The following is a 20,408-nucleotide window of genomic DNA, read 5'->3' as shown; positions in this document are numbered from 1 at the left end:
AATGTATCTATAACAATAAATTAGAATTCTAAATTGTCGTGTTAGAATTGGGATTCTAAATTGTGTTTGATATATAAATACAATCAGTAACCTCTCTTGGTACTTCTGAGACGAGAGAAGCCGGATGGGTTATTGGCAGATTGACTCATGTCCAAACTGGACAGTTCCTGGACACATGTCTAGGTGTCCCAAGACAGAGGAGAATTAAAGAGCAGAAAAATAAAATTTGCAGAAAATCCAAGCTCAAGCCAAAGCATATTCCTGTAATGACTCAAGTGGATAGCAAAAATGAAAGAGGGATGAGATAAATATGGCTCCTGTCCAGGGAACGTTTTCTGTTGCAGGAGCGCGTGCCTGCGAGCCAGGGGACAGCATCTGTTTTCCACCCACTTGAACTCAGGACTTTCGGTGAGGGAACAACTGTGCATCCAACCATTTACGCTCACCCTGCTCCTTGCTTTGATGCGCTTGTAAACGAAGTCAGGGAACGGTTTCCTGGGGATATACCGGCCAGATCCCTCGGTGACGTGGAGATTCCCATCCTCCAGCACGATCTTCCCCTGGCTGATAACCACCAGGGGAGACCCACGGCACTCCATGCCTTCAAAGATATTGTACTCCAGAGACTAGAACAAACAAAAAGACAGCATGAGGCAAACATATTCATGCCAGCAAAGCCTGCTGTGCTTTAATTAGACATCGCCAGTCATGCTAATTGCCAAAATTCTAAGGACAGATGGAAGAAAACAGCATTTACCTAAGTGTGGTTTAATAGAAAGGCTGGTCTTTATTATCAGTCTAAACTTATTAAGGATTTACTCATGCAAAATTTCAACTGAAAAAGGACTCAAAAAGGAAATACAGTTTCAAATGAGAGTATCTCAAGGCATACCTGTCTAAATGCATTTAGGCGCCTATTTCTTCTTCTGAACTGAGGGGGATTTAGGAGCCAAATAAAGCTTTATCTGAGTTTCATACTAAAAATAACGACAATTTTGAAAAGCTGTATTTCAAACCAGTGTTTTCCTTGGTGGGTCAGGGACCAGGACAATCTTGTTTTACTCTAATGGGATTCCTCATCCTCAATTAACAGGATTTGAAACATCACACCACAGAAAAAAGACAAGTTTTGAAGGAATCACTGGTAAATGTCCCACCCATGAAGTACCCTGGAACAAGATGCACCACAACCATGTTATTTGGGGACTGTTACTGTAGTGACCATCTCTGAGACAAATCCAGGTCTTTTTTACCGAGTTAATAACGGAGTTTGCTCTTCAAGTGTGTTATAAGTACGGGTAGACTTGACTGCAGATTTACAATTAGCTACAACAGCGGTTAAAGCGACACTGAACCGGGTCCAGGCTGAAAAAAAGTTGTGGTGGCAAAGGAGGAGGCTTGGTTAGAAGCTTACGAACTAGGTTGGTTCCAAGAACAACACTATAGCCCCTCTCTAGCTCCTAATGTTTCCTTGCCAGACAGTGGCAAGAGCAGTGTGAATGCTTGGAAAATATCCGTATGTTGCTCTAGCATTTAAAAAAGCAACAATCATCTGATGCCGCATAATCACTACGTCTCCTTGTGTTGCTGCCTGACTTTCAAAGGGGCTTTTGTTTTATACTTGACCAAACCGGGACGCCTCGCCTCTAAAGGCATCAGTCCTATCGATTTCTCCTCTAACACAAGGCACACATGCAGCGTGAGACACAAAAAACCCCAAGAGGCGTAATGCCAGGTATAGCTGGGGATGTAACAAGAGAAGGGAAGAGCTTAGAGCGGGAGAGTTTGTTTCGTAGACAGCCCTTCAAGCTCTAAACAGACCACGTGAAAAGGAGAGCCCTTCATCCTCCATAGTCTTGGCGCCCTGTTTGAACGTGGAGCCGCAGCCTTCAGCACCAGCTGGTCATTGAGTGCCGAGGCTCTGACACGGTGCAGGAGTTTCAGGGGGATCAGCACTCCTTAGCCTGCAAAGCTTTTCCTAACCGTCACCCCACGGCGGCTCTGGGTCTCCTTCAGCCCAGCCCAGACCTATGGCAAAATCGTGGAGTCAATCCTGACTGTACTGGACCAGATCCACAAAAGAGAAAAGTCTCTGAGTTTTGTGTTAGGGAACTGAAAGAGTCCAGTTCATTTCCTAAAGAGCACAGCCATTAAATGGCAATGACTTTCAATGCTCTCTCCAGCAAGCTACTTCCAGCTCTCTCAGCCATTCCTAAGCACAAACCCAGCTTCAGACCACTAAATTGGGCACCTAATAGCGGTATGCCCCTGGGCTCCCTCCTCTAAGTCATCTCTCTCCAGACTGGAGGTGTGATGAGTCTGGAAGCACCTCTAAAGCGAATGAAGTGACCAGACTTCTGAGTCTGGACGCCTCTGTTAGAAGTCTAAGCAGAGGCAGGATGAATCCAGGCCATCTGTGACCAATTCTGACACAGAGTTAAGTCACAGGGAAGCGAACCAAACCTTTAAAAAAAAGTTTCTTTGTGAATATGCCCAGGGATCCAAGTGTGGAAGAAAATTTTGCTCCTTCAGCTCCAGAGTGAATGAAAGCATTCACGGAAAAAAGAACAAGGAGGGTTTTTTTTCCAGGGAAACATTCCATAGGTTCATCGCCAGCAGTGAAACAAGTAGTCAACAAACGCAAACAGTGGTTGCTTTCTCTGAGACAGTGCTCGAATGTCACAGGGAGACTCCAACCAGCCCTTTGCACCAGGACCACTCTGCAGTTTCCCACCGGGTGGGAGAGCCTTTTCACTGCAGGAAGCAGGTATAAGATGCGGGACACAGCTGTGGGCCACGAGCAAACATTGCCTCTAACGGTGCCACCACAAAGCTGCAGAAGAAACAAGTGGAAGGTCCGGTCAGCCTGGGTGCTGCCTTCTGCCTCCCTGTGCCAACTAACACTGGGATGATCACCAGTAAAATCATGTCTAAGTATGACTCCACACACACACACGCCAGATCAGTACGTGGTGCGAATCCACTCAAGCTCATTGATCTGGATCAGATCTCCAGCGAAGGTGTCCGTGAGCTGACAAGCTTCGCCGACCCCAACTAGAAAAGGGGCAGTTCACATTCCCACTGCTAGTGAGTCAGGAGGTCATAAATGACACATTGTGGTAAGAGGCCCTTTGATACTTCAGCAGATTTAAAGAGCTTTCTGTGTGCTCAGATCCAAGCATCCAACGCTCGGAAAGAGCGGACAATCTCTCTGCTCTGAGGGGAATCTCTGGGTATTCATGTGATTTCAGATTTGGACTCAATCATCTTCCCTTCTGCTCACACAACTGAGCTGCACTGGGTGTAAGACCAGAGAGGGTTTGGGGCATCGAGAAAACAAAGCCCTGAGTTGTCAGGAGCTCTAGTTCTTGGCAGCACAGTCTGGCACTGAAGGAAGAGAGGAGGAAACGAGCAGCAGAGCTCACACGGTAGAAAATATCCTTACTATGTTATGGGTCTTGGCGGAGATTGTCTTGACGCTGTCAGGATCCCAGATAACCAGGTCTGCATCCGAGCCCACTGCGATGCGGCCCTTCCGCGGGTACAGGTTAAAGATTTTAGCTGCATTTGTGCTGGTCACGGCAACAAACTGGTTCTCATCCATCTTGCCAGTCACCTAGAGAAAGACAAAAGGAGTCACTGCATTAGCCAGGTGGGGACCGCTCCAAAAAGCACAGCAGGTTCCCCACGATCTCTATAGGGGCAAAAACCTCAAGTGGAAGAACCGTAACAAACGTCTGGGGGGGAGATAACAACGCACTGCTGCAGCTCCTTCCACTGGGGATGTCTAGTTGTAGCATAAGTCTATGACACATGTGACATACCACAGCCTTATCCCAGATGATGGACATCCTCTCTTCAGTCCCGTTGGTTCCTTCAGGGATCAGGGTAAAGTTGTCCTTCCCAACAGCTTTCTGAGCAGTGTTGAAGGTGCAGTGGGCACTGCCAGTAACTTGGAGGTCTCCACTGGAAAAGACAATGATAGGTATTTAAGATATTTTATTGTTACAGGATTACTCCTAAAGGTAGAACAGCCTTTTGCTCACTGGCAACAACAGCTCTGGTTTTTATCACCCACTTGTCTCATGATGGAGCACACGCTGTATGCACACAGAGAGCGCTACTCACCAGGACAGTAGTGAGTTGAGAAAATCCGGAGTGGTTGGGTCAGGACTCAGTGGTGGGGAAGTAACAAAAGCTGCTGCCTTAGCCCAATTCTTGCTCCAATAATGAGATCCGTCGGTACCCAAGCTGGCTGTGATGGGCTCTCCATACACCACAGTGCCTACAGGACAGGAATACAGGCAAATCCACTGTAAGCACCAAGCAACGTACATCTCCAGCCTGGCTTCCAGGCACAAAGCACCCTTCTGAAACGGGACAAGTTGGGTAAGTTATGCCAGCGTTGCAGGCTGCAGGGCTTCTTGGTACTTCCTCTTCAATATGGGATCACAGAGACACAACACTGGATTCAATTCACCAGCCTGCACAACCAAATGACCAGACATCATTAAACTCCGGCTCTGTTCAACGCTCCTCGGAAACTATGTGATGTTACTAAGGCCCTGTTTTCACAAGCAAGCTCTTAATTTTATGTGCCTATCTTGAGATCTCTAAAGAAACTGAGCATTCTCCAAAAATAAGTATCCAAACATCTAGATATCTGAGTTAATAATAAAGATACTGTTACTGATAGCAGCAAAATGTGCACAATGCCCTTATGTAATTGCTGATTAATTGTGCTTGAAAGGGTTCCCGTAAAGATTCATGGTATTATATCCTGGGCCAATAACCTTATGAAAGAGGCTGAGGGGAACTGTGAGAGCGTGAGGAGATCCAGTCTGATCCAGAGGGGATGTGGAAGAAAAAGAATGAAAAAAAATAGTGCCTGCAATATTTTTATAAATGCGTAGGTATTAAAGACCTAACAAGGCTGGGTTTATTGCAGCAGGCTCTGTGCGTAGATCAGATAAGAGAAAACTCCTGTCAGGAAAGTTTCCGGCCTACCGAGAAAGCCCATCGCATCGGGGTTTCTGGTTCACAAACGCAGCTCAGGGAAACCAAGGTTACACAGTAAATCTGTGGCAGAATTAGGAAATTAAGTTGTATCTTCTGACTCTCTGTCCAGTGCACTAACCACCGTTGCATCCTTCCTCTTCATTAACATTTTTGGAACCACATGAAGGAACGGCAGATCCTTAAGGCCGCGACGCTTTGCAAGCTGGAATGCAGCAGCCACATCTGCACGCCAAGCCGATGCAAGATGCTGCAACTTCAAAAGCGCTGCAGGCTGGTAACCCCGCGGATCTGCTCACCAAATGCAGCCTTCCCCAAACCTCTGTGAAGCGCCTATCCATCTGGCTTCTGAGCACAGACACTTCGGTGTCCGCATCTGCCGGCAACAGACGTGGGTAGTTAAAATACGAACCCTAAAGACTTCAATGAGAAAAAGACTGGCAAAGGCAACCGCTGAGGTGGTCAGCAGGGTCTCACACGCCTCGCCATGCTGAGTAAAAATACACGATTTTTCTTGCAGCACATTGCCCGAGCTACTGCGATGTGTACAGGCTCTCAAGCTAGCTGGGAAAGAGCGCGTTAGAAGGATGCATCAACGGGCTTCACGCGGCTTGCAGGACCACACTGAGACAGGAGGTGTAGGAACAGCCACTGTCAGAGGGGATCCACCAGCAGAGGAAGAGGCCGTCTGACATCACTTGCCACAAATAGGGTTACAAAATCAAAACAAGGCAAAGCACACGCTGGCTATTAATGGGAGGCCTGTTGTGGGCCAATACATTGGGAGGATTGTTCTGCAGGGAGCAATGTTTTGAGCTCCCAGATCTGCCAACGACTGAGTCTGCAGGGAATCTCCTCCATACAAATGCCACTGGGAACATCTGGCTTTAAATAACATTCGTTCTTTTCCATTTAGCAAATCAATTCTGTTTTGTTTTCGCCTTGAATTGTCTTCAGTTATGTTTCCTGTTGCTTGGGAAGGCAAGGCTAGCGTGTGTGGCCCTCCTGGGTTACCCAGTTGGGTAACTGCACAGCATTTAAACTGAATTATTTAAATAAAGGAACAGAGAATGGCGTGCCATTTATACCCCAGATTCTCCTTATAAGGAGAAAACGCAATCTGAATGAAAACTGTATCCCAGTTCACCCAGGAGGCTCAGTAAAGTGAGTTTCATGGACCATTCATCTGGGACAATCCCAGCACCTTTCACAGGCAGGGTAACATCCAGACGAGTCAGGTTGTGTATTATGGCTTCTGCAGGATAAGCGTATGGTCCCTCATCCCAGTGCCCCTCTCCACCTGCCAGCGAGAGGCCACTGGGGACAGCGAGCGTAGCAAGACGCTGTTTTTGTTGATGCTCCACCGCTGTGATGTACACATCTCCAGTAGCTCACCTAGAAAAAAGGAAGGGATGCTTCCCTGGCTTACAGGATTGAGTTGCATGACGACATCGAGTTGTTTTCTGGGGTAATGCAACATGCAGCCACTGTTGCATGTCAACACATCTTCTCATGTCAGCACGATCTCCACTAACGGAGCTAGGACAGGAAGGTTTATCCCAAACAGCTTGTGCTGCTTCCACGCCACGAACAGAAAGAGATGCCTCGGGAAATCAGTCCTCCTCACCAACTCTGAACTAATTTAACAGGAATCATGGGACCAAAATACTTCTGAGCCAATACACAAACACAGATCTGTTTGCCGCGGTAGGAAATTAGCTCTTCTCGCACCAAACACCCAGATGGAAAGTGATGTCATTTGTATATCCATTCAGGCTTATTTAGACTGCATAAAATTAAATCCAACCCTTTGGAGGAAAGAGGGGGAAAATCATCCCTCGTGCTTACTCACCCACCCAGAGCCACTTTAAATAGACATGAAGGGTTTAGTCACAGAATAAATCAGGGAGACAGGCACTCGCTGTGCTTTGTAACCCTTGCTCCTTGAGGGCAAGACAGCAGGGTCAGGACTCAGAATAAGGTACAGCATCACTCAAGAGCAGCTCAGCTCCCTCACAGACCTCGGTTAGAGAGAGGAGACACAAGGCAGCAACATCCACGGCAGGTCTGAGCCGTGCTTCTTGCAGCATCCTCAGGCAGAGTTATCAGAGGTGACTGCAATTCTCAGCCTATCCCAGACCACTGATCCCAAATCCTGTTTGGATGCCAGGCTGTGAGTTACAGCCCATGAGGAGTATCAATCCCACAGCAAGGAGCAGAGTGGATAGGTGGAACTGGTAACTTCTTTGGCTACTCCAACTAAATCCAACAGGGCTTGTGAGTCGGAGACCTCCATCAGGACTCTTGGAATCACTTCTGACCCCAGGAAGCATCTCAGCAGAAAGCACCAAGGAAAGACCACGGCAGCCGGAAGGAGGACACAGCTTGCCATCTCCAGGGGGATTCATTAAATGGAGATGGCAGGAACGCAATAACATGAAGGCACATGGATCAATGTGGCAGGATGAAGGTGGAGAGAAAGGGGCTCTAGGCTGAACAGAAGAAACTGCTCCTGGCGCTGATACAACCACTGAATACTTGTCTGTGGGAGATGAGACAGCAGCAGTTCCTCGGGACCTTTTAAAAAAGAGCCTGGACAATAACACTGGAAAAAGAAACCTCTCCTGTAGGGATGAAGTTTCTGTTGGCAAGGAGTTGAACTGCATGAGCTAAGAAGGTGCCTCTGTCCAAGGGAAATAACTTACCCTTTTTCCTGGCTTGAGCAATGACATCAGCGGCACTTTTGCTCATCACCTTGGTGATATAAAGGGGGCAGTTGGTTTGGTTGGCGATGGTTATTGCCCGGTTCACAGCCTCCGCCTCCACCTGGGAACCAAAGTCAGCAGCAGGTTAGCAGCATCCCCCATGTCAGCATATCCCCTTCACCTTCAGCGAGCCACAGCCTCTGCCTTCACGGGAAAACTGGGTGTGGAGGGCCGAGATGACAGACTTTCCACCTCTCCGATTCTGAGCCAGAAAGAGGTACAGCGTAACCACAATAATTAAAATGAGATCAAGCTGTAGTCCGCTCTCATTACCAGCTTTTCTCCCAGGCTGCTTCGAAGTTTCTCTGCAAGCAGACTAAGCCCTAAAATGACACTCCAGGTGCTCAAGGTCAGAATGATTAAGCCCCTTCTTTAACCTAGACAAAAATAAGCAACTAAGTGTTGACTCAACAAAACTATTCATGTTCCAGCCCACACGGAAGAGAGATGCTGCAGCCACATACTCTGGTAAGCCACGTTTGCAAACAAGCCTCTGAAATTGCACCCTCCACTACAATATCTGGCTCAGGATCTGACAGAGTGTGAACCACCCCATAAATCAACTACTTTTTCTTGCGTGTGTAGAGAGATAACCTCAGCAAGACTGAGGGTCACTCTATAACTACAGCCTTAGAATGAACATAATCACTCTGCAGGCTCTTACACATCACACATCCTAATCAAAGAGGTCCAGATGACAGATTTAACAACAGGATAATGCTCGTGCTGCCTACTACCACGGAGAACTGAGCCTGCAATACCACAGACATTTTCCAAGCGCATGAACAGAGGAAACTGAAACCCAGAGCAGTCAGCCACCTGATTCCCAAATGCAAGAGGGCACCAGCACTTCCCATGGACTCCAGTGGGACTAGTAGATAGAAGAGATTCATAGAATCATCTAGGTTGGAAGGGACCTTTAAGATGATCAAGTCCAACTAACGGTCCAACCATTACAGAATCCCAGACTGGTGGGGGTCAGAAGGTCCCTCTGGAGCTCCCCCATCCCACCCCCCGCCAGAGCAGGGGCACCTCCAGCAGTGGCACAGGACGGCGTCCAGGCGGGTTTGGGATGGCTCCAGAGGGGGAGACTCCCCCACCTCTCTGGGCAGCCTGTGCCACTGCTCTGCCGCCCTCACAGCAGAGAAGGCCCTCCTCAGGTGGAGATGGAACTGCCCATGGTCACCTTTGTGCCCGTTCCCTCTTCTCCTGTCACTGGGCACCGCTGGAAACAGACTGTTCCCACCCCCCGGCACCCTTCCTTAATTAGTCCAACCATACTCAGCACTACTGAAAACCTTCTCTACAGTGTAAACTGTCATCAGTCCCACAATCAGAACGCATCAACTGCTGGCTCCTAGCACCGTGCTTCATCCACTGGAAGAAGCATCAGAAAATAAGGACCCATCGGCTTAGGGAACGGTGTATTCACCACACGGATGTCCGAGTGCCCGGAGCAGCTCTGCTCGCACTGACAGGCCACCACCCCTAACGCTGCTCCGCCTGCAGCTGGACTGCTCAAGAAAAACCACACGACGACAGCTGGGAGTTTTCAAAAGAAAAGCCATTGCCCCAGCACCAGCAGCTTGGCCTCTGGTGCCAAAAAGGCTAAAGCCCTAACCTGTCACTGTGCCAGGGCTCGTCACCAACCCTCCCCAGGCAGGGTGATGGACAGAAGGGGACATTTCCTGGCCCAGCTGCCCCATGCAAACAGGAAAGGCTGCAAGGAAGGGTGTCTATTCCAGGACAGAATCACAGAATCTTCAGAGTTGGAAGGGACCTCTAGAGATCATCTCCTCCAACTCCCCTGCTAAAGCAGGACTGCCCAGAGCACATCGCTCAGGACTGCATCCATCGGGTCTTGAAAACCTCCAGAGAAGGGACTCCCCCTCCTCCCGGGCAGCCTGTGCCACTGCTCTGTCACCTGAACCGTAAAGAAGTTTTTCTGTGTGTTGGAACGGAACTTCCTCTGTTCCAACTTGTGCCCATTGCCCCTCGTCCTGTCACTGGGGACCACCGAGAAGAGTCTGGCTCCATCCTCCTCCAACCCCCCCTTTAGATACTTGTGTGCCATCATAAGGTCTCCCCTCAGCCTTCTCTGCTCCAGGCTAAAGAGTCCCAGCGCCCTCAGCCTTTCATTTCAGGACGTTTGACTGGAGTATGCCACAGCCAGCAGCACTCGCAGGGAAGACAAGAGACTGAACGGGAGAGCCAAGAAAAGCATACTTGTCCCTCCTGAGAGGCAAGGAGAGAGCTCGGATGGGCCAATGCTTCCAGGCAATGGCATCAGTTCGCAAACTGCCTGCGCGCAGCTCTGTCCCTGTGGCACTGGACGTCACATTTCCATACTATGCCTTAGTTTCCCCACTTGCAAAGCAGGGATGAAACAGCACGCATCTCTGGACTCTTGACCGACTGCTGAACAGGAGGAAAATGTCTTCTGCACAGAAGAGAACAAGGCTGCTGAATTCATGCCTTGTGCCCAGATGCTATGGTGACAGGCACATAACAATAACCCAACGACTAGCCCAAAGGGGAATGTTTGCAATTACCAGTATGCATTAGAAGCCCTAGCACAGCACTTCTCTTGGAAAAAAAAAAAAAAAAAAAAAAGACAGACATTTCCTGGAGCGCTTGGACTGCTTGCGCTTTCAGCGTTTTTGTGGCTAAAATCAAAACAAAAAATGATGGATCGCTCCAAAAAGTCATCACAGAATGATCTGAGCTATGAGGGGGAGAGTTTTCCAGAAAGTGATGGGCGATGCTGACTTGGGATGGTGATGTCTTCGCTAAGGCTCCTTTTGCCGGCTGGAACAACATGCTGAGTACCGTCACCTTGGCCCAACTCAGGTTACTGAGGTGAGAGAGCTAAACCCATGAGTCAGCAGTGAAACTTAAGCCTTAATTCATGCCTTCTACTCAACTTGGGAATTCAGATGGGTATGCTCCAAGTAAGACACAAATACACGTGGCCAGAACCTGAATGCTTCACTCTGACATAAGTCTCACTGAACTGAGTGGGAGTTTTGATTTAATAAATATTTCAGACTTGTTCAACAACTCCTGCTAGTTTGCTGTAGACGGAGGTCTGAATTAAGCAGCTCTTCGGGAAGATGACAACCAACATGAAGTCCTTAGAATCACAGAATGCTTTAGGTTGGAAGGAACCTTGAAGATCATCAAGTTAGGGCAGGCTCACTCCGTACGGGACAGCGTGAAAAGCCAATTCTAGCATTAACAGCGCCCCAGAGGGATACGAAGAAACATCCGCTCCTACTGAAGTCAACAGGAATTACGGATCTGCTGCCACCCTCGGAATCAGGCCTTTGTCATCAGCCACCTTAAAGGGAGTTGTATGTTTTTAAAAACACGAAGTTACTCCCGCGTTGGAGAAAAGGAGGGGAGGTAACCAGATGACATCGTTTCCTGCTCTGTTTCCTATGACTTTCACGGAGGAGAATTTTGGCCCGAGTGTTTCCACTCTGGGCCGCCAGCACAGCTGATTCCAGCTGCACAGAGGCTGCCCAGTGACACTGGGAAGAGGCTTTACTGACCCTCACTTGAGGTAGCCACGTGTCCTCAGGCAGCCCTCCTTGCTATCCTGAGAAAGAACACATTTCTGCAAAGTGCAGGAGACAGATGGAACAACCCAACCAAGCCAGGGAGCCACACAGTTCACACTTTAAAGCTCCTGCTGCTCCCGCTCCACTAAGGATGAGCTTTGAAGCAGCCAGACAAAACTTGGCTAGTTTGACGACCAGATCCTTTAAGGTCAGGAGCAGCCTTCCTTTGAAGTCAACAGAAGCTTAGGGGGTGCTCCACAGATGAGCCCCAAGTGTCACGTCAGCATCTGTTCCCGCTCTCCTGATTCAAGCCAAAAAATATGTAAAAAAAAGTAAAGAAAATGCAGGGGTGGGTGGGTGGAAGGCTCAGTGCAAGTGTTTGCTCACAACTTGCAGGAAGCAAAAAATCCCAGCTCCCGGAGCCAAACACAAATTCTGTGAGCGTTCACATACTGCCCAAGTCAAGCATTTTTTTCTTCCCCTTCTGCATGAAGCAACTGAATGATTTATATTCCTACTGACATGTCTCTGGATGCTGCTTGTCTGAACCAAGGGGAGGAAATAGAGAGGGAGCATGAGGGGCACGTGTGGATGATCTCACACACCCAGCTTCCAGCTGCCACATCTGGCAGTCAGCAAAGCCCCAAAATCTTGGAGGAACAGAAAGAAGCACGCATACGTAACGGATGGACTTCACAAACCCAGAATGCCATGGCGAGATGTCTAGCTTTGAGATACTGAAAGACTGGAAGGAAGAATGCAACCTGAAAAGCAATGCTTTAAGGTTCTTTCTTACTCTTGAGATTTATTTAGAGGGAGTGAGAGGGACTGGGGTGCTTGGCCCTGGAGAAATCAACAGGGAAGTATGAAGGTTAACAATATTAAAGTGCTGGGCTAGGATCTAAGAATTAGCTCCTCTCTCTGGTACATACTTTCTGTGCCTTCAGCACACCACTTTATCCCTTGGGGTAAAAAATCCACCACCAGTAAAACGTTCATCAAATATTTTGGTAACGGAAGCTATGCAAGTGCCTAAGACAGAATGTCAGGATTTGGGTATATATCAAAAATTTCTGCTCATTCAGAGGAAGTCTTGATAAATCAAGGACTGAGAGAGAAGTGCAAGAAAAGGGATCTAGAAAAGTCAGTGGCAGAATCCTGCCTACATAAACCCAAACTCTGAACTCTTTACTCAAGGAAAACTTGACCGGGGAACTACAAGAACTCCAGGGTCCAGCTCCATAAAGACCAACACCATCAGAACATGCAATTCCTCAGGGACTCCATCGTAAAGTGTTCCTGTGCAGAAGCTGAAACAAGGACTTGGTGACTCAAGTAGACTGTGCACTACCTGTGCTTCAGGTTCAACATTTTCTACATCTCCTAATGCAGGATTCCAGTTTGGGCTATCAAAGGGCTGAACTGGAGGTGTGCTAAGTACCAACAGCTCCCTGTGTCTTCAGTGCTCATCACGGGCATTGGTTCTATCACATCTCACCTCACTTTAGACAGCTCATGTGCGAGCAGAGCCTTTACAGATCATCTCCAATAATCAACAGAAAGAGATGAGCTTTTCCTGAGGGTGAATCAAATCTTAGGCTGGATGAATTACTCCCTGGAGATGTTCCCTTCTCCAGCACAGGAGAAGGCTCCTCAATTCCTCGTAAGTACCCACAGCAGTTAGTCTCTAGAAGGGACTAGTTACTAGTTAGTCCCTAGAAGTGTCTTAGCCTCTTCCCTTACCCCATGCAGCCATAACATTTACAGCCAGCATGAAATTGTGTTTCTGGACACATCGATCCCAATTTGAAGTACTTGACGGCAATGCAGAAAAGTTATAAGCTTGGGAGTAAATGCAAAGGTGGTGAAGTCCTCACCTCTTCAGGTCTGCTCAACACATGTCCTTCAGGGCCTGTGATCCCCAGGTCCAGAATCCTTTGCTGCTCCTAAAGCAGAGAGAAAAAAAGAGTTAAAGCCCCACGTATTTTTCCCTTGCAGCAAACACAGCTGTTTAAAAGAGGTGAAGTGAGATCCCAGGCATCTGTGCTAACTAATAATCACATGGGGCTTTACATAAGGGCCTTACAACCAGAGTCCTGTCCAACTTCCCTTGCTGAGAATAACCAGAGCTCGCAAAACCCTTGCTGATTTGTTCACAGGAGCTCAGGGAAACCTTTTATTTTTGATTCGCTTCACACTGGGTTCATTGCCCCTCAACTTTCACTACTCATTTGCGTCTATAAAATAGTCTCCAAGATGTGGCAAAACAGTATCTCATGACAAAATCATCCTGCAACTGCAGCTGGCTGGGCTCAGAGACTCAGGTGGGCTCTTCCCCAGTCAGACAATGCAGAAATCCTCTGCAACACCAAGGTCTGCATGCTTGAGACATAATGTATAAAATGAGCCAGAGATCAGATTAAATCCAAATACATTATTAACTGTTCCTCTTTGTTGCTGTTTCAAGGATGAACAGATCCCAAACATCAGCATCCCAGGTACTGTACAGAGCTATATCCCTTCCCACTCCCCTGGTCTGAGTTACGGCAGAACATCTTATTGTACACAGTGACAGTCACACCCAGACACAGTCTTTCACTTATGGGGAGAAAGGCAGAGATGGCCGATATCCACCACAAACCGAAAGCTTCCATGAAAACCTGCTCTATCAGCGACAATGAAGGGGACGAGATTTGATGCACAGCTCTCCTGGCATCCTTGACACTGCTATGCCACGCTTTGAAAAGTCTTGGTGACTTTCTGTTTGCAAAGAAGGATTCAGAATTTAAATCCCTCCCAGTGTTTTGAAGTTAACAACCCACAGAATAAACACAACATACCTCAGCAATGATGTCACCATTCTCAGCATGCACTTGAGCTGTCGCACCGATATCCCGGATTACACTCAGGACCTCATATATCTGGAAGACAGAAAACATACAGTACAATACACACCGAATGTACACTCAGGTACACATCTGTTATACAGTATACACTCCAGACTCGCTCAGTATATAGAATTTTGCAGAATGGAAAAGAGGAAGAGAAGCATTAAGAAATATAAGATGTGGTTTGCTGGATAGATATGATCTTTTTCCTGCCTACAAGTAAATTTCCCAATTTGTACGGTCAGATGCTACTGATGTGGCAAAGAAGCACTATTCAAAAGCCAGGTTTGGGTGTATTTACCACGCTGGAGAAAGAAACAGCAACTGCACAGCCCTACATCTGGAGTGATTTTAAGGAGCTCACAGTACCTGTTTCATGCCTTCATTTACTGGTGCCTGGCATGAAAAAAAAACCTCACATTTGTCTTTCACAGAGAACCTGCACCCAGCCCTCTCGCTGCCTCGGACAGGAACAGTGTGATTTCCCACTCCAACAACCAGTTTGAGAAGGCTCAGGTTGAGTAACCCACAATTGACGCCGGCTCCGTCACTGGTCACTCATTAAAACGCTTACCAGAGTCATTAGAGATAACCGTCATACACCACTGCCTCCCACACTGTTCCAGATGACTCCCAGGCATTCCTCTCTTCCCACCACATTTAGAAATATAAACTGCCCATCTCAACAATTAAACGTACCCAAACGTACCCACTAGAACAGCAAACAGGAGGACAATTCCGTTTTATCTCCCAGCGATTCTAACGCGAAAGCCAGAAACCCACTTCTGGACCAGGATCGGTTTCAGCTTCTGAACAGACGGAATAGTTATGCCAAAGCTCCCACTGCCCTGCCCTGCGCCCAGGCACAAAGCAGCAATTTATAAAACTGCCACTGCTTCCACACCAAAGCAGCTGCCACAGAACCTTAGATGTCTCGAAATGAGGGTTTTGCCACTGCTTTCCCCAGCCAAACCTTTCAGGGTTTGTTGTTGGTTGTGGGTTTTGGTTTTTTTTTATTTAAAAAAAAAAAAAACATCTTCAAACCAGAGCTCTGGGTAGTGTTGCAAATCTAAGGTACTGTTACACATACAAAGACTGTAACCAAAAGAGAATATCAGATCCAAGTGTATTGAAATTAAACCGTTATAAGAGACTAATGCATAGCTTGCAGTGACAGAAGCAGGTGAACATCAGGCCTTCAAGAAGGACTGGGAACTGCTGGAGAGGGTCCAGCAGAGGGCTACAAAGATGCTGAGGGGACTGGAGCATCTCTGTGATGAGGAGAGGCTGAGGGACGTGGGGCTGTTCAGTCTGGAGAAGAGAAGACTGAGGGGGATCTTATCAACGCTGATCACTCCTTCAAGGGAGGTGCCGGGGGGTGGGAACAGTCTGTTTCCAGCGGTGCCCAGTGACAGGAGAAGAGGGAACGGGCACAAAGGTGACCATGGGCAGTTCCATCTCCACCTGAGGAGGGCCTTCTCTGCTGTGAGGGCGGCAGAGCAGTGGCACAGGCTGCCCCGAGAGGGGGGGGAGTCTCCCCCTCTGGAGCCATCCCAAAGCCCTTCCCTGCCTTGAGGTCGGCAGAGCAGGGGCAGAGGCTGCCCAGAGAGGTGGGGGAGTCTCCCCCTCTGGAGCCATCCCAAACCCGCCTGGACGCCGTCCTGTGCCACTGCTGGAGGTGCCCCTGCTCTGGCGGGGGGTGGGATGGGGGAGCTCCAGAGGGCCCTTCCAACCCTCACCATCCTGTGATTCTTACCTGAGAGTCAGTTAGCTGAAAGCGATCTTTGAAAGCCATGTAAACCAAGAAAGAGTTCACGCCTGGTAGAAAGAGAGGAAAGGAATTACCTTTGACGTGCAAATTGCCGGCACAGACAAAGCGAGGAAACACACCGTTCGTAGAGAGATATGTCCCCCTCAATCCGTTCCCCCTCCCCCCAAGCAGTAACAATGGGTAGACAAATAAATTACTTTAATCTGATGCAAAACGTGTACAGACATGTGCATGCACACAGGCACACGCACTCTCGAGCGATCACAGCGTAAAGGCAGCGTCTCCACAGCCATGTGGCATCTATTAACACAACTGATGAGAACGGAGGAGCCCGCGCTCCAGCCGTGGGGACAGCTAAACCCTTAGGCTTCCACTTAACATTGAAATAAGAATAATTCTGTGGATTCAGCACTGCAGGAGGTTGAGTAAGAAAATAAGTAAAATGCATCGCACGCAAAAGCAGAGACCAGGCCTGGCTGCCCGATCCCGTGCTGCCTCCAGCGAGAGCCATGGGAAACCTGCATCCGCAAGCATGGCCTCCTCCACCGCGTTCGTACTGACCGAGACACGGAGCACTCCTACATCGGCTTTCCCTCTCCTGCCTTCCGAACCAGGAAAAGCGCTTACTCCCGGCACACGTGGGAAAGCACTCATTAGGATGTAAAAGGTTGGGTTTTTTAAACGACAAACAGGATGGAAAATTACTCTAGCCGAAGGATGAAACGTCACAGAAATTGAAGAGGGGAAAAACCTATGAGGTCATTTTATTCAGCTCTTCTCCACTTTTAGCAAGCAGTGCTAGATTGTTCCTTCTGGGCCCAATTTGTCCCTTGTTTACAACAGTTTAATGGCCAAACCTATCACCTACCCACACTAATGAAAATTAAAGGACCTCTACTGAGCGAAGGTGCTCCTCTGCATGGCAGCAGCAAGAGATTCACCTCTCCAAACTCAATGCCCCTCTACAACAGTGACCGTCCCAACCTCCAGAAGAAGCCAGAATGGACCAAGTTAACGTCAGGGCCCAGAACAGCTTCACTGAGATGTAAGAGTATACTATTTCACAAGAGCCAGTCCTAAAAACCAGGGAAGCCAGTCCTAAAAAATAAAGAGGGGAAAGGTTTCTCCAAGCTTTCAGCAACTGAACTTACCATGATCTTTAACCAGAGCTTCCATCTCCTCCTGGACACCTTTATGCCACTCGGTGATATCCACGTGCAGAGAGTAGTCACAGCAGGATTTGCTGTCTGCCCATTCTCGCCACTGGTCGAAGGCTGTCAGCAAACTGGTCCCGGGCTCAGGAACCACATGATCGACTGGGAAAGACAACAAAAGCATCGGTAAACAGCTGGTGCAATAGCTTGCCTGGATGTCCAAGAGAGAAAGCACGCTTTGCAGAGCCTGCTGCAAAAACAAGACATCCCCTTCCCCTTAAAGTATTTGAAAGACCTGGTTTCTAAAGCATCCGAGAATGCAGCCAGGAAGCTGATTACAGAGCCAAAGCTGAAGGAAACAACTCAATTACTACAGTCTGCTGTAGTAGGGTTTTTTTTGTAATTTTGAAATTCCTAGGGCAGCAAACACAAACCACTCCAGAGCGCTCTACGAACACCGCTCCCGTTTGGTGACAAATAAACAATGACACAGGCAAGATCCCCTGTAAGCATCGGTCAGCAGCTTTCAGTACTCGGCCCCTCATGTTCGAGCAGTGACTTTGTGCCTCGGGACATGCTAGAAAAGGCACCCAAAGAGCACAAAGACATATTACTGCTGGCAGCACGTGGTGACAACCAAGGACTCCACACACGGATCAGCGTTGCTTTGTGCCGCGAATCCCAAATCAGAGCACCTTCCAGAGATGGCTTTCAAGTGAGGACTGGAAGAAGCAGGACCACCAGTCTGTCATGGCTGGAGAGACACCTCCTGACAGCGAGATGGTCCTGCTTGCCTCTGGCATCTGCTCAGCTGGATCCTCCTTCTGGCCCAACACATCAGGTCCAGCCGCAACTGGGTTCTCCGGCAGCTACAGGACACTCCACCCACACCACAGACACACAGCGGCCTCAAAGGGTAACAAAAGAGATTTGGATCTGAAGGTTTAAGTGTTCCTTCTGGTGATGTGAATAGCATTCATGGGATGTCCAAGATCTTCACTGGACACAGTGAAATAGAAAAAGCAAGCCAGCATCTCAGAAACTGCACCGGTGCTGAGAGAGCAGGAAAAGCCGGTGGGACTTCAGGGGTCACAAACTGGGCAGGCACCGTTAGGGGGGAGGAGAGAGCCCTGGCTTGATTTTACAACAAATCACATACACAAAAAAAGACAAAAAAAAAAAAAAGTTGCTTCAATTATCAGCAGAGAACTTCAAGCAATTTATTTTTAACTTTACTGGTGAGTATCTGGGCTGCCATCAGCTCCGCAGTTAGCTCTAAATCACAACCGGGCTAAGAGACAAAGAGACAAAGTCCTACAAAGCTTTGCTTCACCCCCACGCAGACACGCCAGCCTCCATTTACTGTTTTTGCACTGCCTTAAGAACTGGATTTACACCAGGAGCTCTCGACGGGCTGAAAAAGCAGTGCTGTCCTCCTGAACGACCCAGGAGCTTCAGCCACCTGAGTCCGTAACGGCGTCTCCGCTGTCCGAGATGTGCACAGACTAGAAAGCCGAGAGAATTACCAAAACCCAAAGCTCTGCCCACCCTCCCTCCCTCCCTTCTGCAAAGGCAGCTACGTGACAGATCGCAGAACGGCAGGGAAAATGTTTGTGCTTTTCCAAAAGGTTGTGTTTGCCCCTGGAAGTACGGTGGTAGCCTGCACAGGGAAGGATGCGCTGCACGGTTCTCTGCTGACCCATCGGCAGTATGCAGCTTTGATCAGCGGTGGCTGGTGGCCGTCGCCTGCGCAGACACCAGCGTCCTGCCCATTAGAGAAATCTCTGCTATGAGTAAAAGCTCTGAAATTTGCCTGGTGGCTGGCATCAGATCAAGGATGTGCTTTTCACCACCCTGGGGAAAGGCAACCCACATTTAACCAGCCGATAAACTGTCCCGTTTTAAAGAAAAAAAATAATACTCCAATTTCTGTTCCAGGAGCTCCTCCTCCCCAGTGGTCAGAAACCTTCCACTAATTTCCAGACAGAATTGTTTCTTGGACAGTACGTAGCCCCTTGTCACTCTGCCAAAGTTAATCTTTAGCTTAAGTAGTATGAACAACAAGGAGAAAAATAACATTCTCTCTGCGTTACCAATGGGATACAGAGAAAACCCAAGTTTTCACAAATAGCCAGTGCCTTAACACGAGAGCTCTCTTCCTCAGCCCACTGACTAACTAAAAAGCCAAAAAAGCCTATTTAATCTCTAACACACCACAGTAATAAATCCATCTCTGCTTAGACAAGAGGTGCCCTAAGCGGTCCATCAATCCTGAGAAGATACACGGCTTATGGGCACGAGGAAATTCTGCCCGGAGGCACCAAGGGGTTAACAGAGCGGAGTCTTCACAGCCCGGCACGGAGCCCCCAGAACGACTCTGGTGTCTCGGATCAGAGCTTTATCACCACCTTATTTCATGCGCTGCCCAAGTATGACTAATGGGAGTGTGTGGAGGAGTGGGAGAGGGGGTAAAGGAGCTCTAGCAGATCTTCGACAAAGTCAGACCACAGCTGGTTGCAATAAGGATAAGGGATGGAGGTGGTGGTGCATATGTGCATGAAAGCCGGCTCTGGGGATTAGGGATATCTCATATGGACGCTGCACTGCCGACACATCTCATAGCAGCTCCCTTGGGCTCACCGATAGCCAAATCACCCATCATCCCCACCACAACAGAACATGGTGTGTTTCCATAGCAGCTCTCTGCCAGGCAAACCTTACTGATCAACCACTGCGTTATAGTCACGTGGAAGAAGTCAGCAAGAAGATGGCCTGAATGTGCAAGGTAAGCCAACAGCCTCCAAAAACCTGGGATTTAACTAGTCCACAGTGACTTGGCGAATCCCAGAGTGGTGAGGGTGGGAAAGTCCCTCTGGACCTCTCCCCCAGTCCCCCCCCTGCCTTCCAGAGCAGGGGCACCTCCAGCAGTGGCACAGGACGGCGTCCAGGCGGGTTTGGGATGGCTCCAGAGGGGGAGACTCCCCCACTTCTCTGGGCAGCCTGTGCCACTGCTCTGCCGCCCTCACAGCAGAGAAGGCCCTCCTCAGGTGGAGATGGAACTGCCCATGGTCACGTTTGTGCCCGTTCCCTCTTGTCCTGTCACTGGGCACCACTGGAAACAGACTGTTCCCACCCCCCGGCACCCTCCCTTGAAGGAGTGATCAGCGTTGATAAGATCCCCCTCAGTCTTCTCTTCTCCAGACTGAACAGCCCCACGTCCCTCAGCCTCTCCTCATCACAGAGATGCTCCA

At 48.7% G+C, this 20,408-nt stretch overlaps 1 protein-coding gene across 4 annotated transcripts in view; it reads right to left on the bottom strand.

Annotated features, from left to right (window-relative positions):
* DPYSL2 (dihydropyrimidinase-like 2) overlaps positions 1 to 20,408 on the bottom strand; it is a 55,436-nt gene that overhangs the window by 2,266 nt on the left and 32,762 nt on the right. For all 4 annotated transcript variants that reach the window (XM_009884137.1, XM_009884136.1, XM_009884135.1 and 1 more), the window contains 9 exons: positions 17,155 to 17,319; positions 15,989 to 16,050; positions 14,185 to 14,265; positions 13,222 to 13,290; positions 7,722 to 7,842; positions 4,129 to 4,285; positions 3,825 to 3,966; positions 3,446 to 3,616; positions 447 to 626 (listed from right to left, as the gene is read on the bottom strand). In XM_009884137.1, coding sequence (XP_009882439.1) covers positions 447 to 626; positions 3,446 to 3,616; positions 3,825 to 3,966; positions 4,129 to 4,285; positions 7,722 to 7,842; positions 13,222 to 13,290; positions 14,185 to 14,265; positions 15,989 to 16,050; positions 17,155 to 17,319 — 1,148 coding nt within the window. The remainder of the gene's footprint in view (positions 1 to 446; positions 627 to 3,445; positions 3,617 to 3,824; positions 3,967 to 4,128; positions 4,286 to 7,721; positions 7,843 to 13,221; positions 13,291 to 14,184; positions 14,266 to 15,988; positions 16,051 to 17,154; positions 17,320 to 20,408) is intronic.

The sequence above is a fragment of the Charadrius vociferus genome, unplaced genomic scaffold (assembly GCF_000708025.1).
Source record: "Charadrius vociferus isolate BGI_N301 unplaced genomic scaffold, ASM70802v2 scaffold384, whole genome shotgun sequence".
Lineage (NCBI taxonomy): Eukaryota > Metazoa > Chordata > Aves > Charadriiformes > Charadriidae > Charadrius > Charadrius vociferus.
This window is presented reverse-complemented; position numbering and strand designations above follow the sequence as displayed.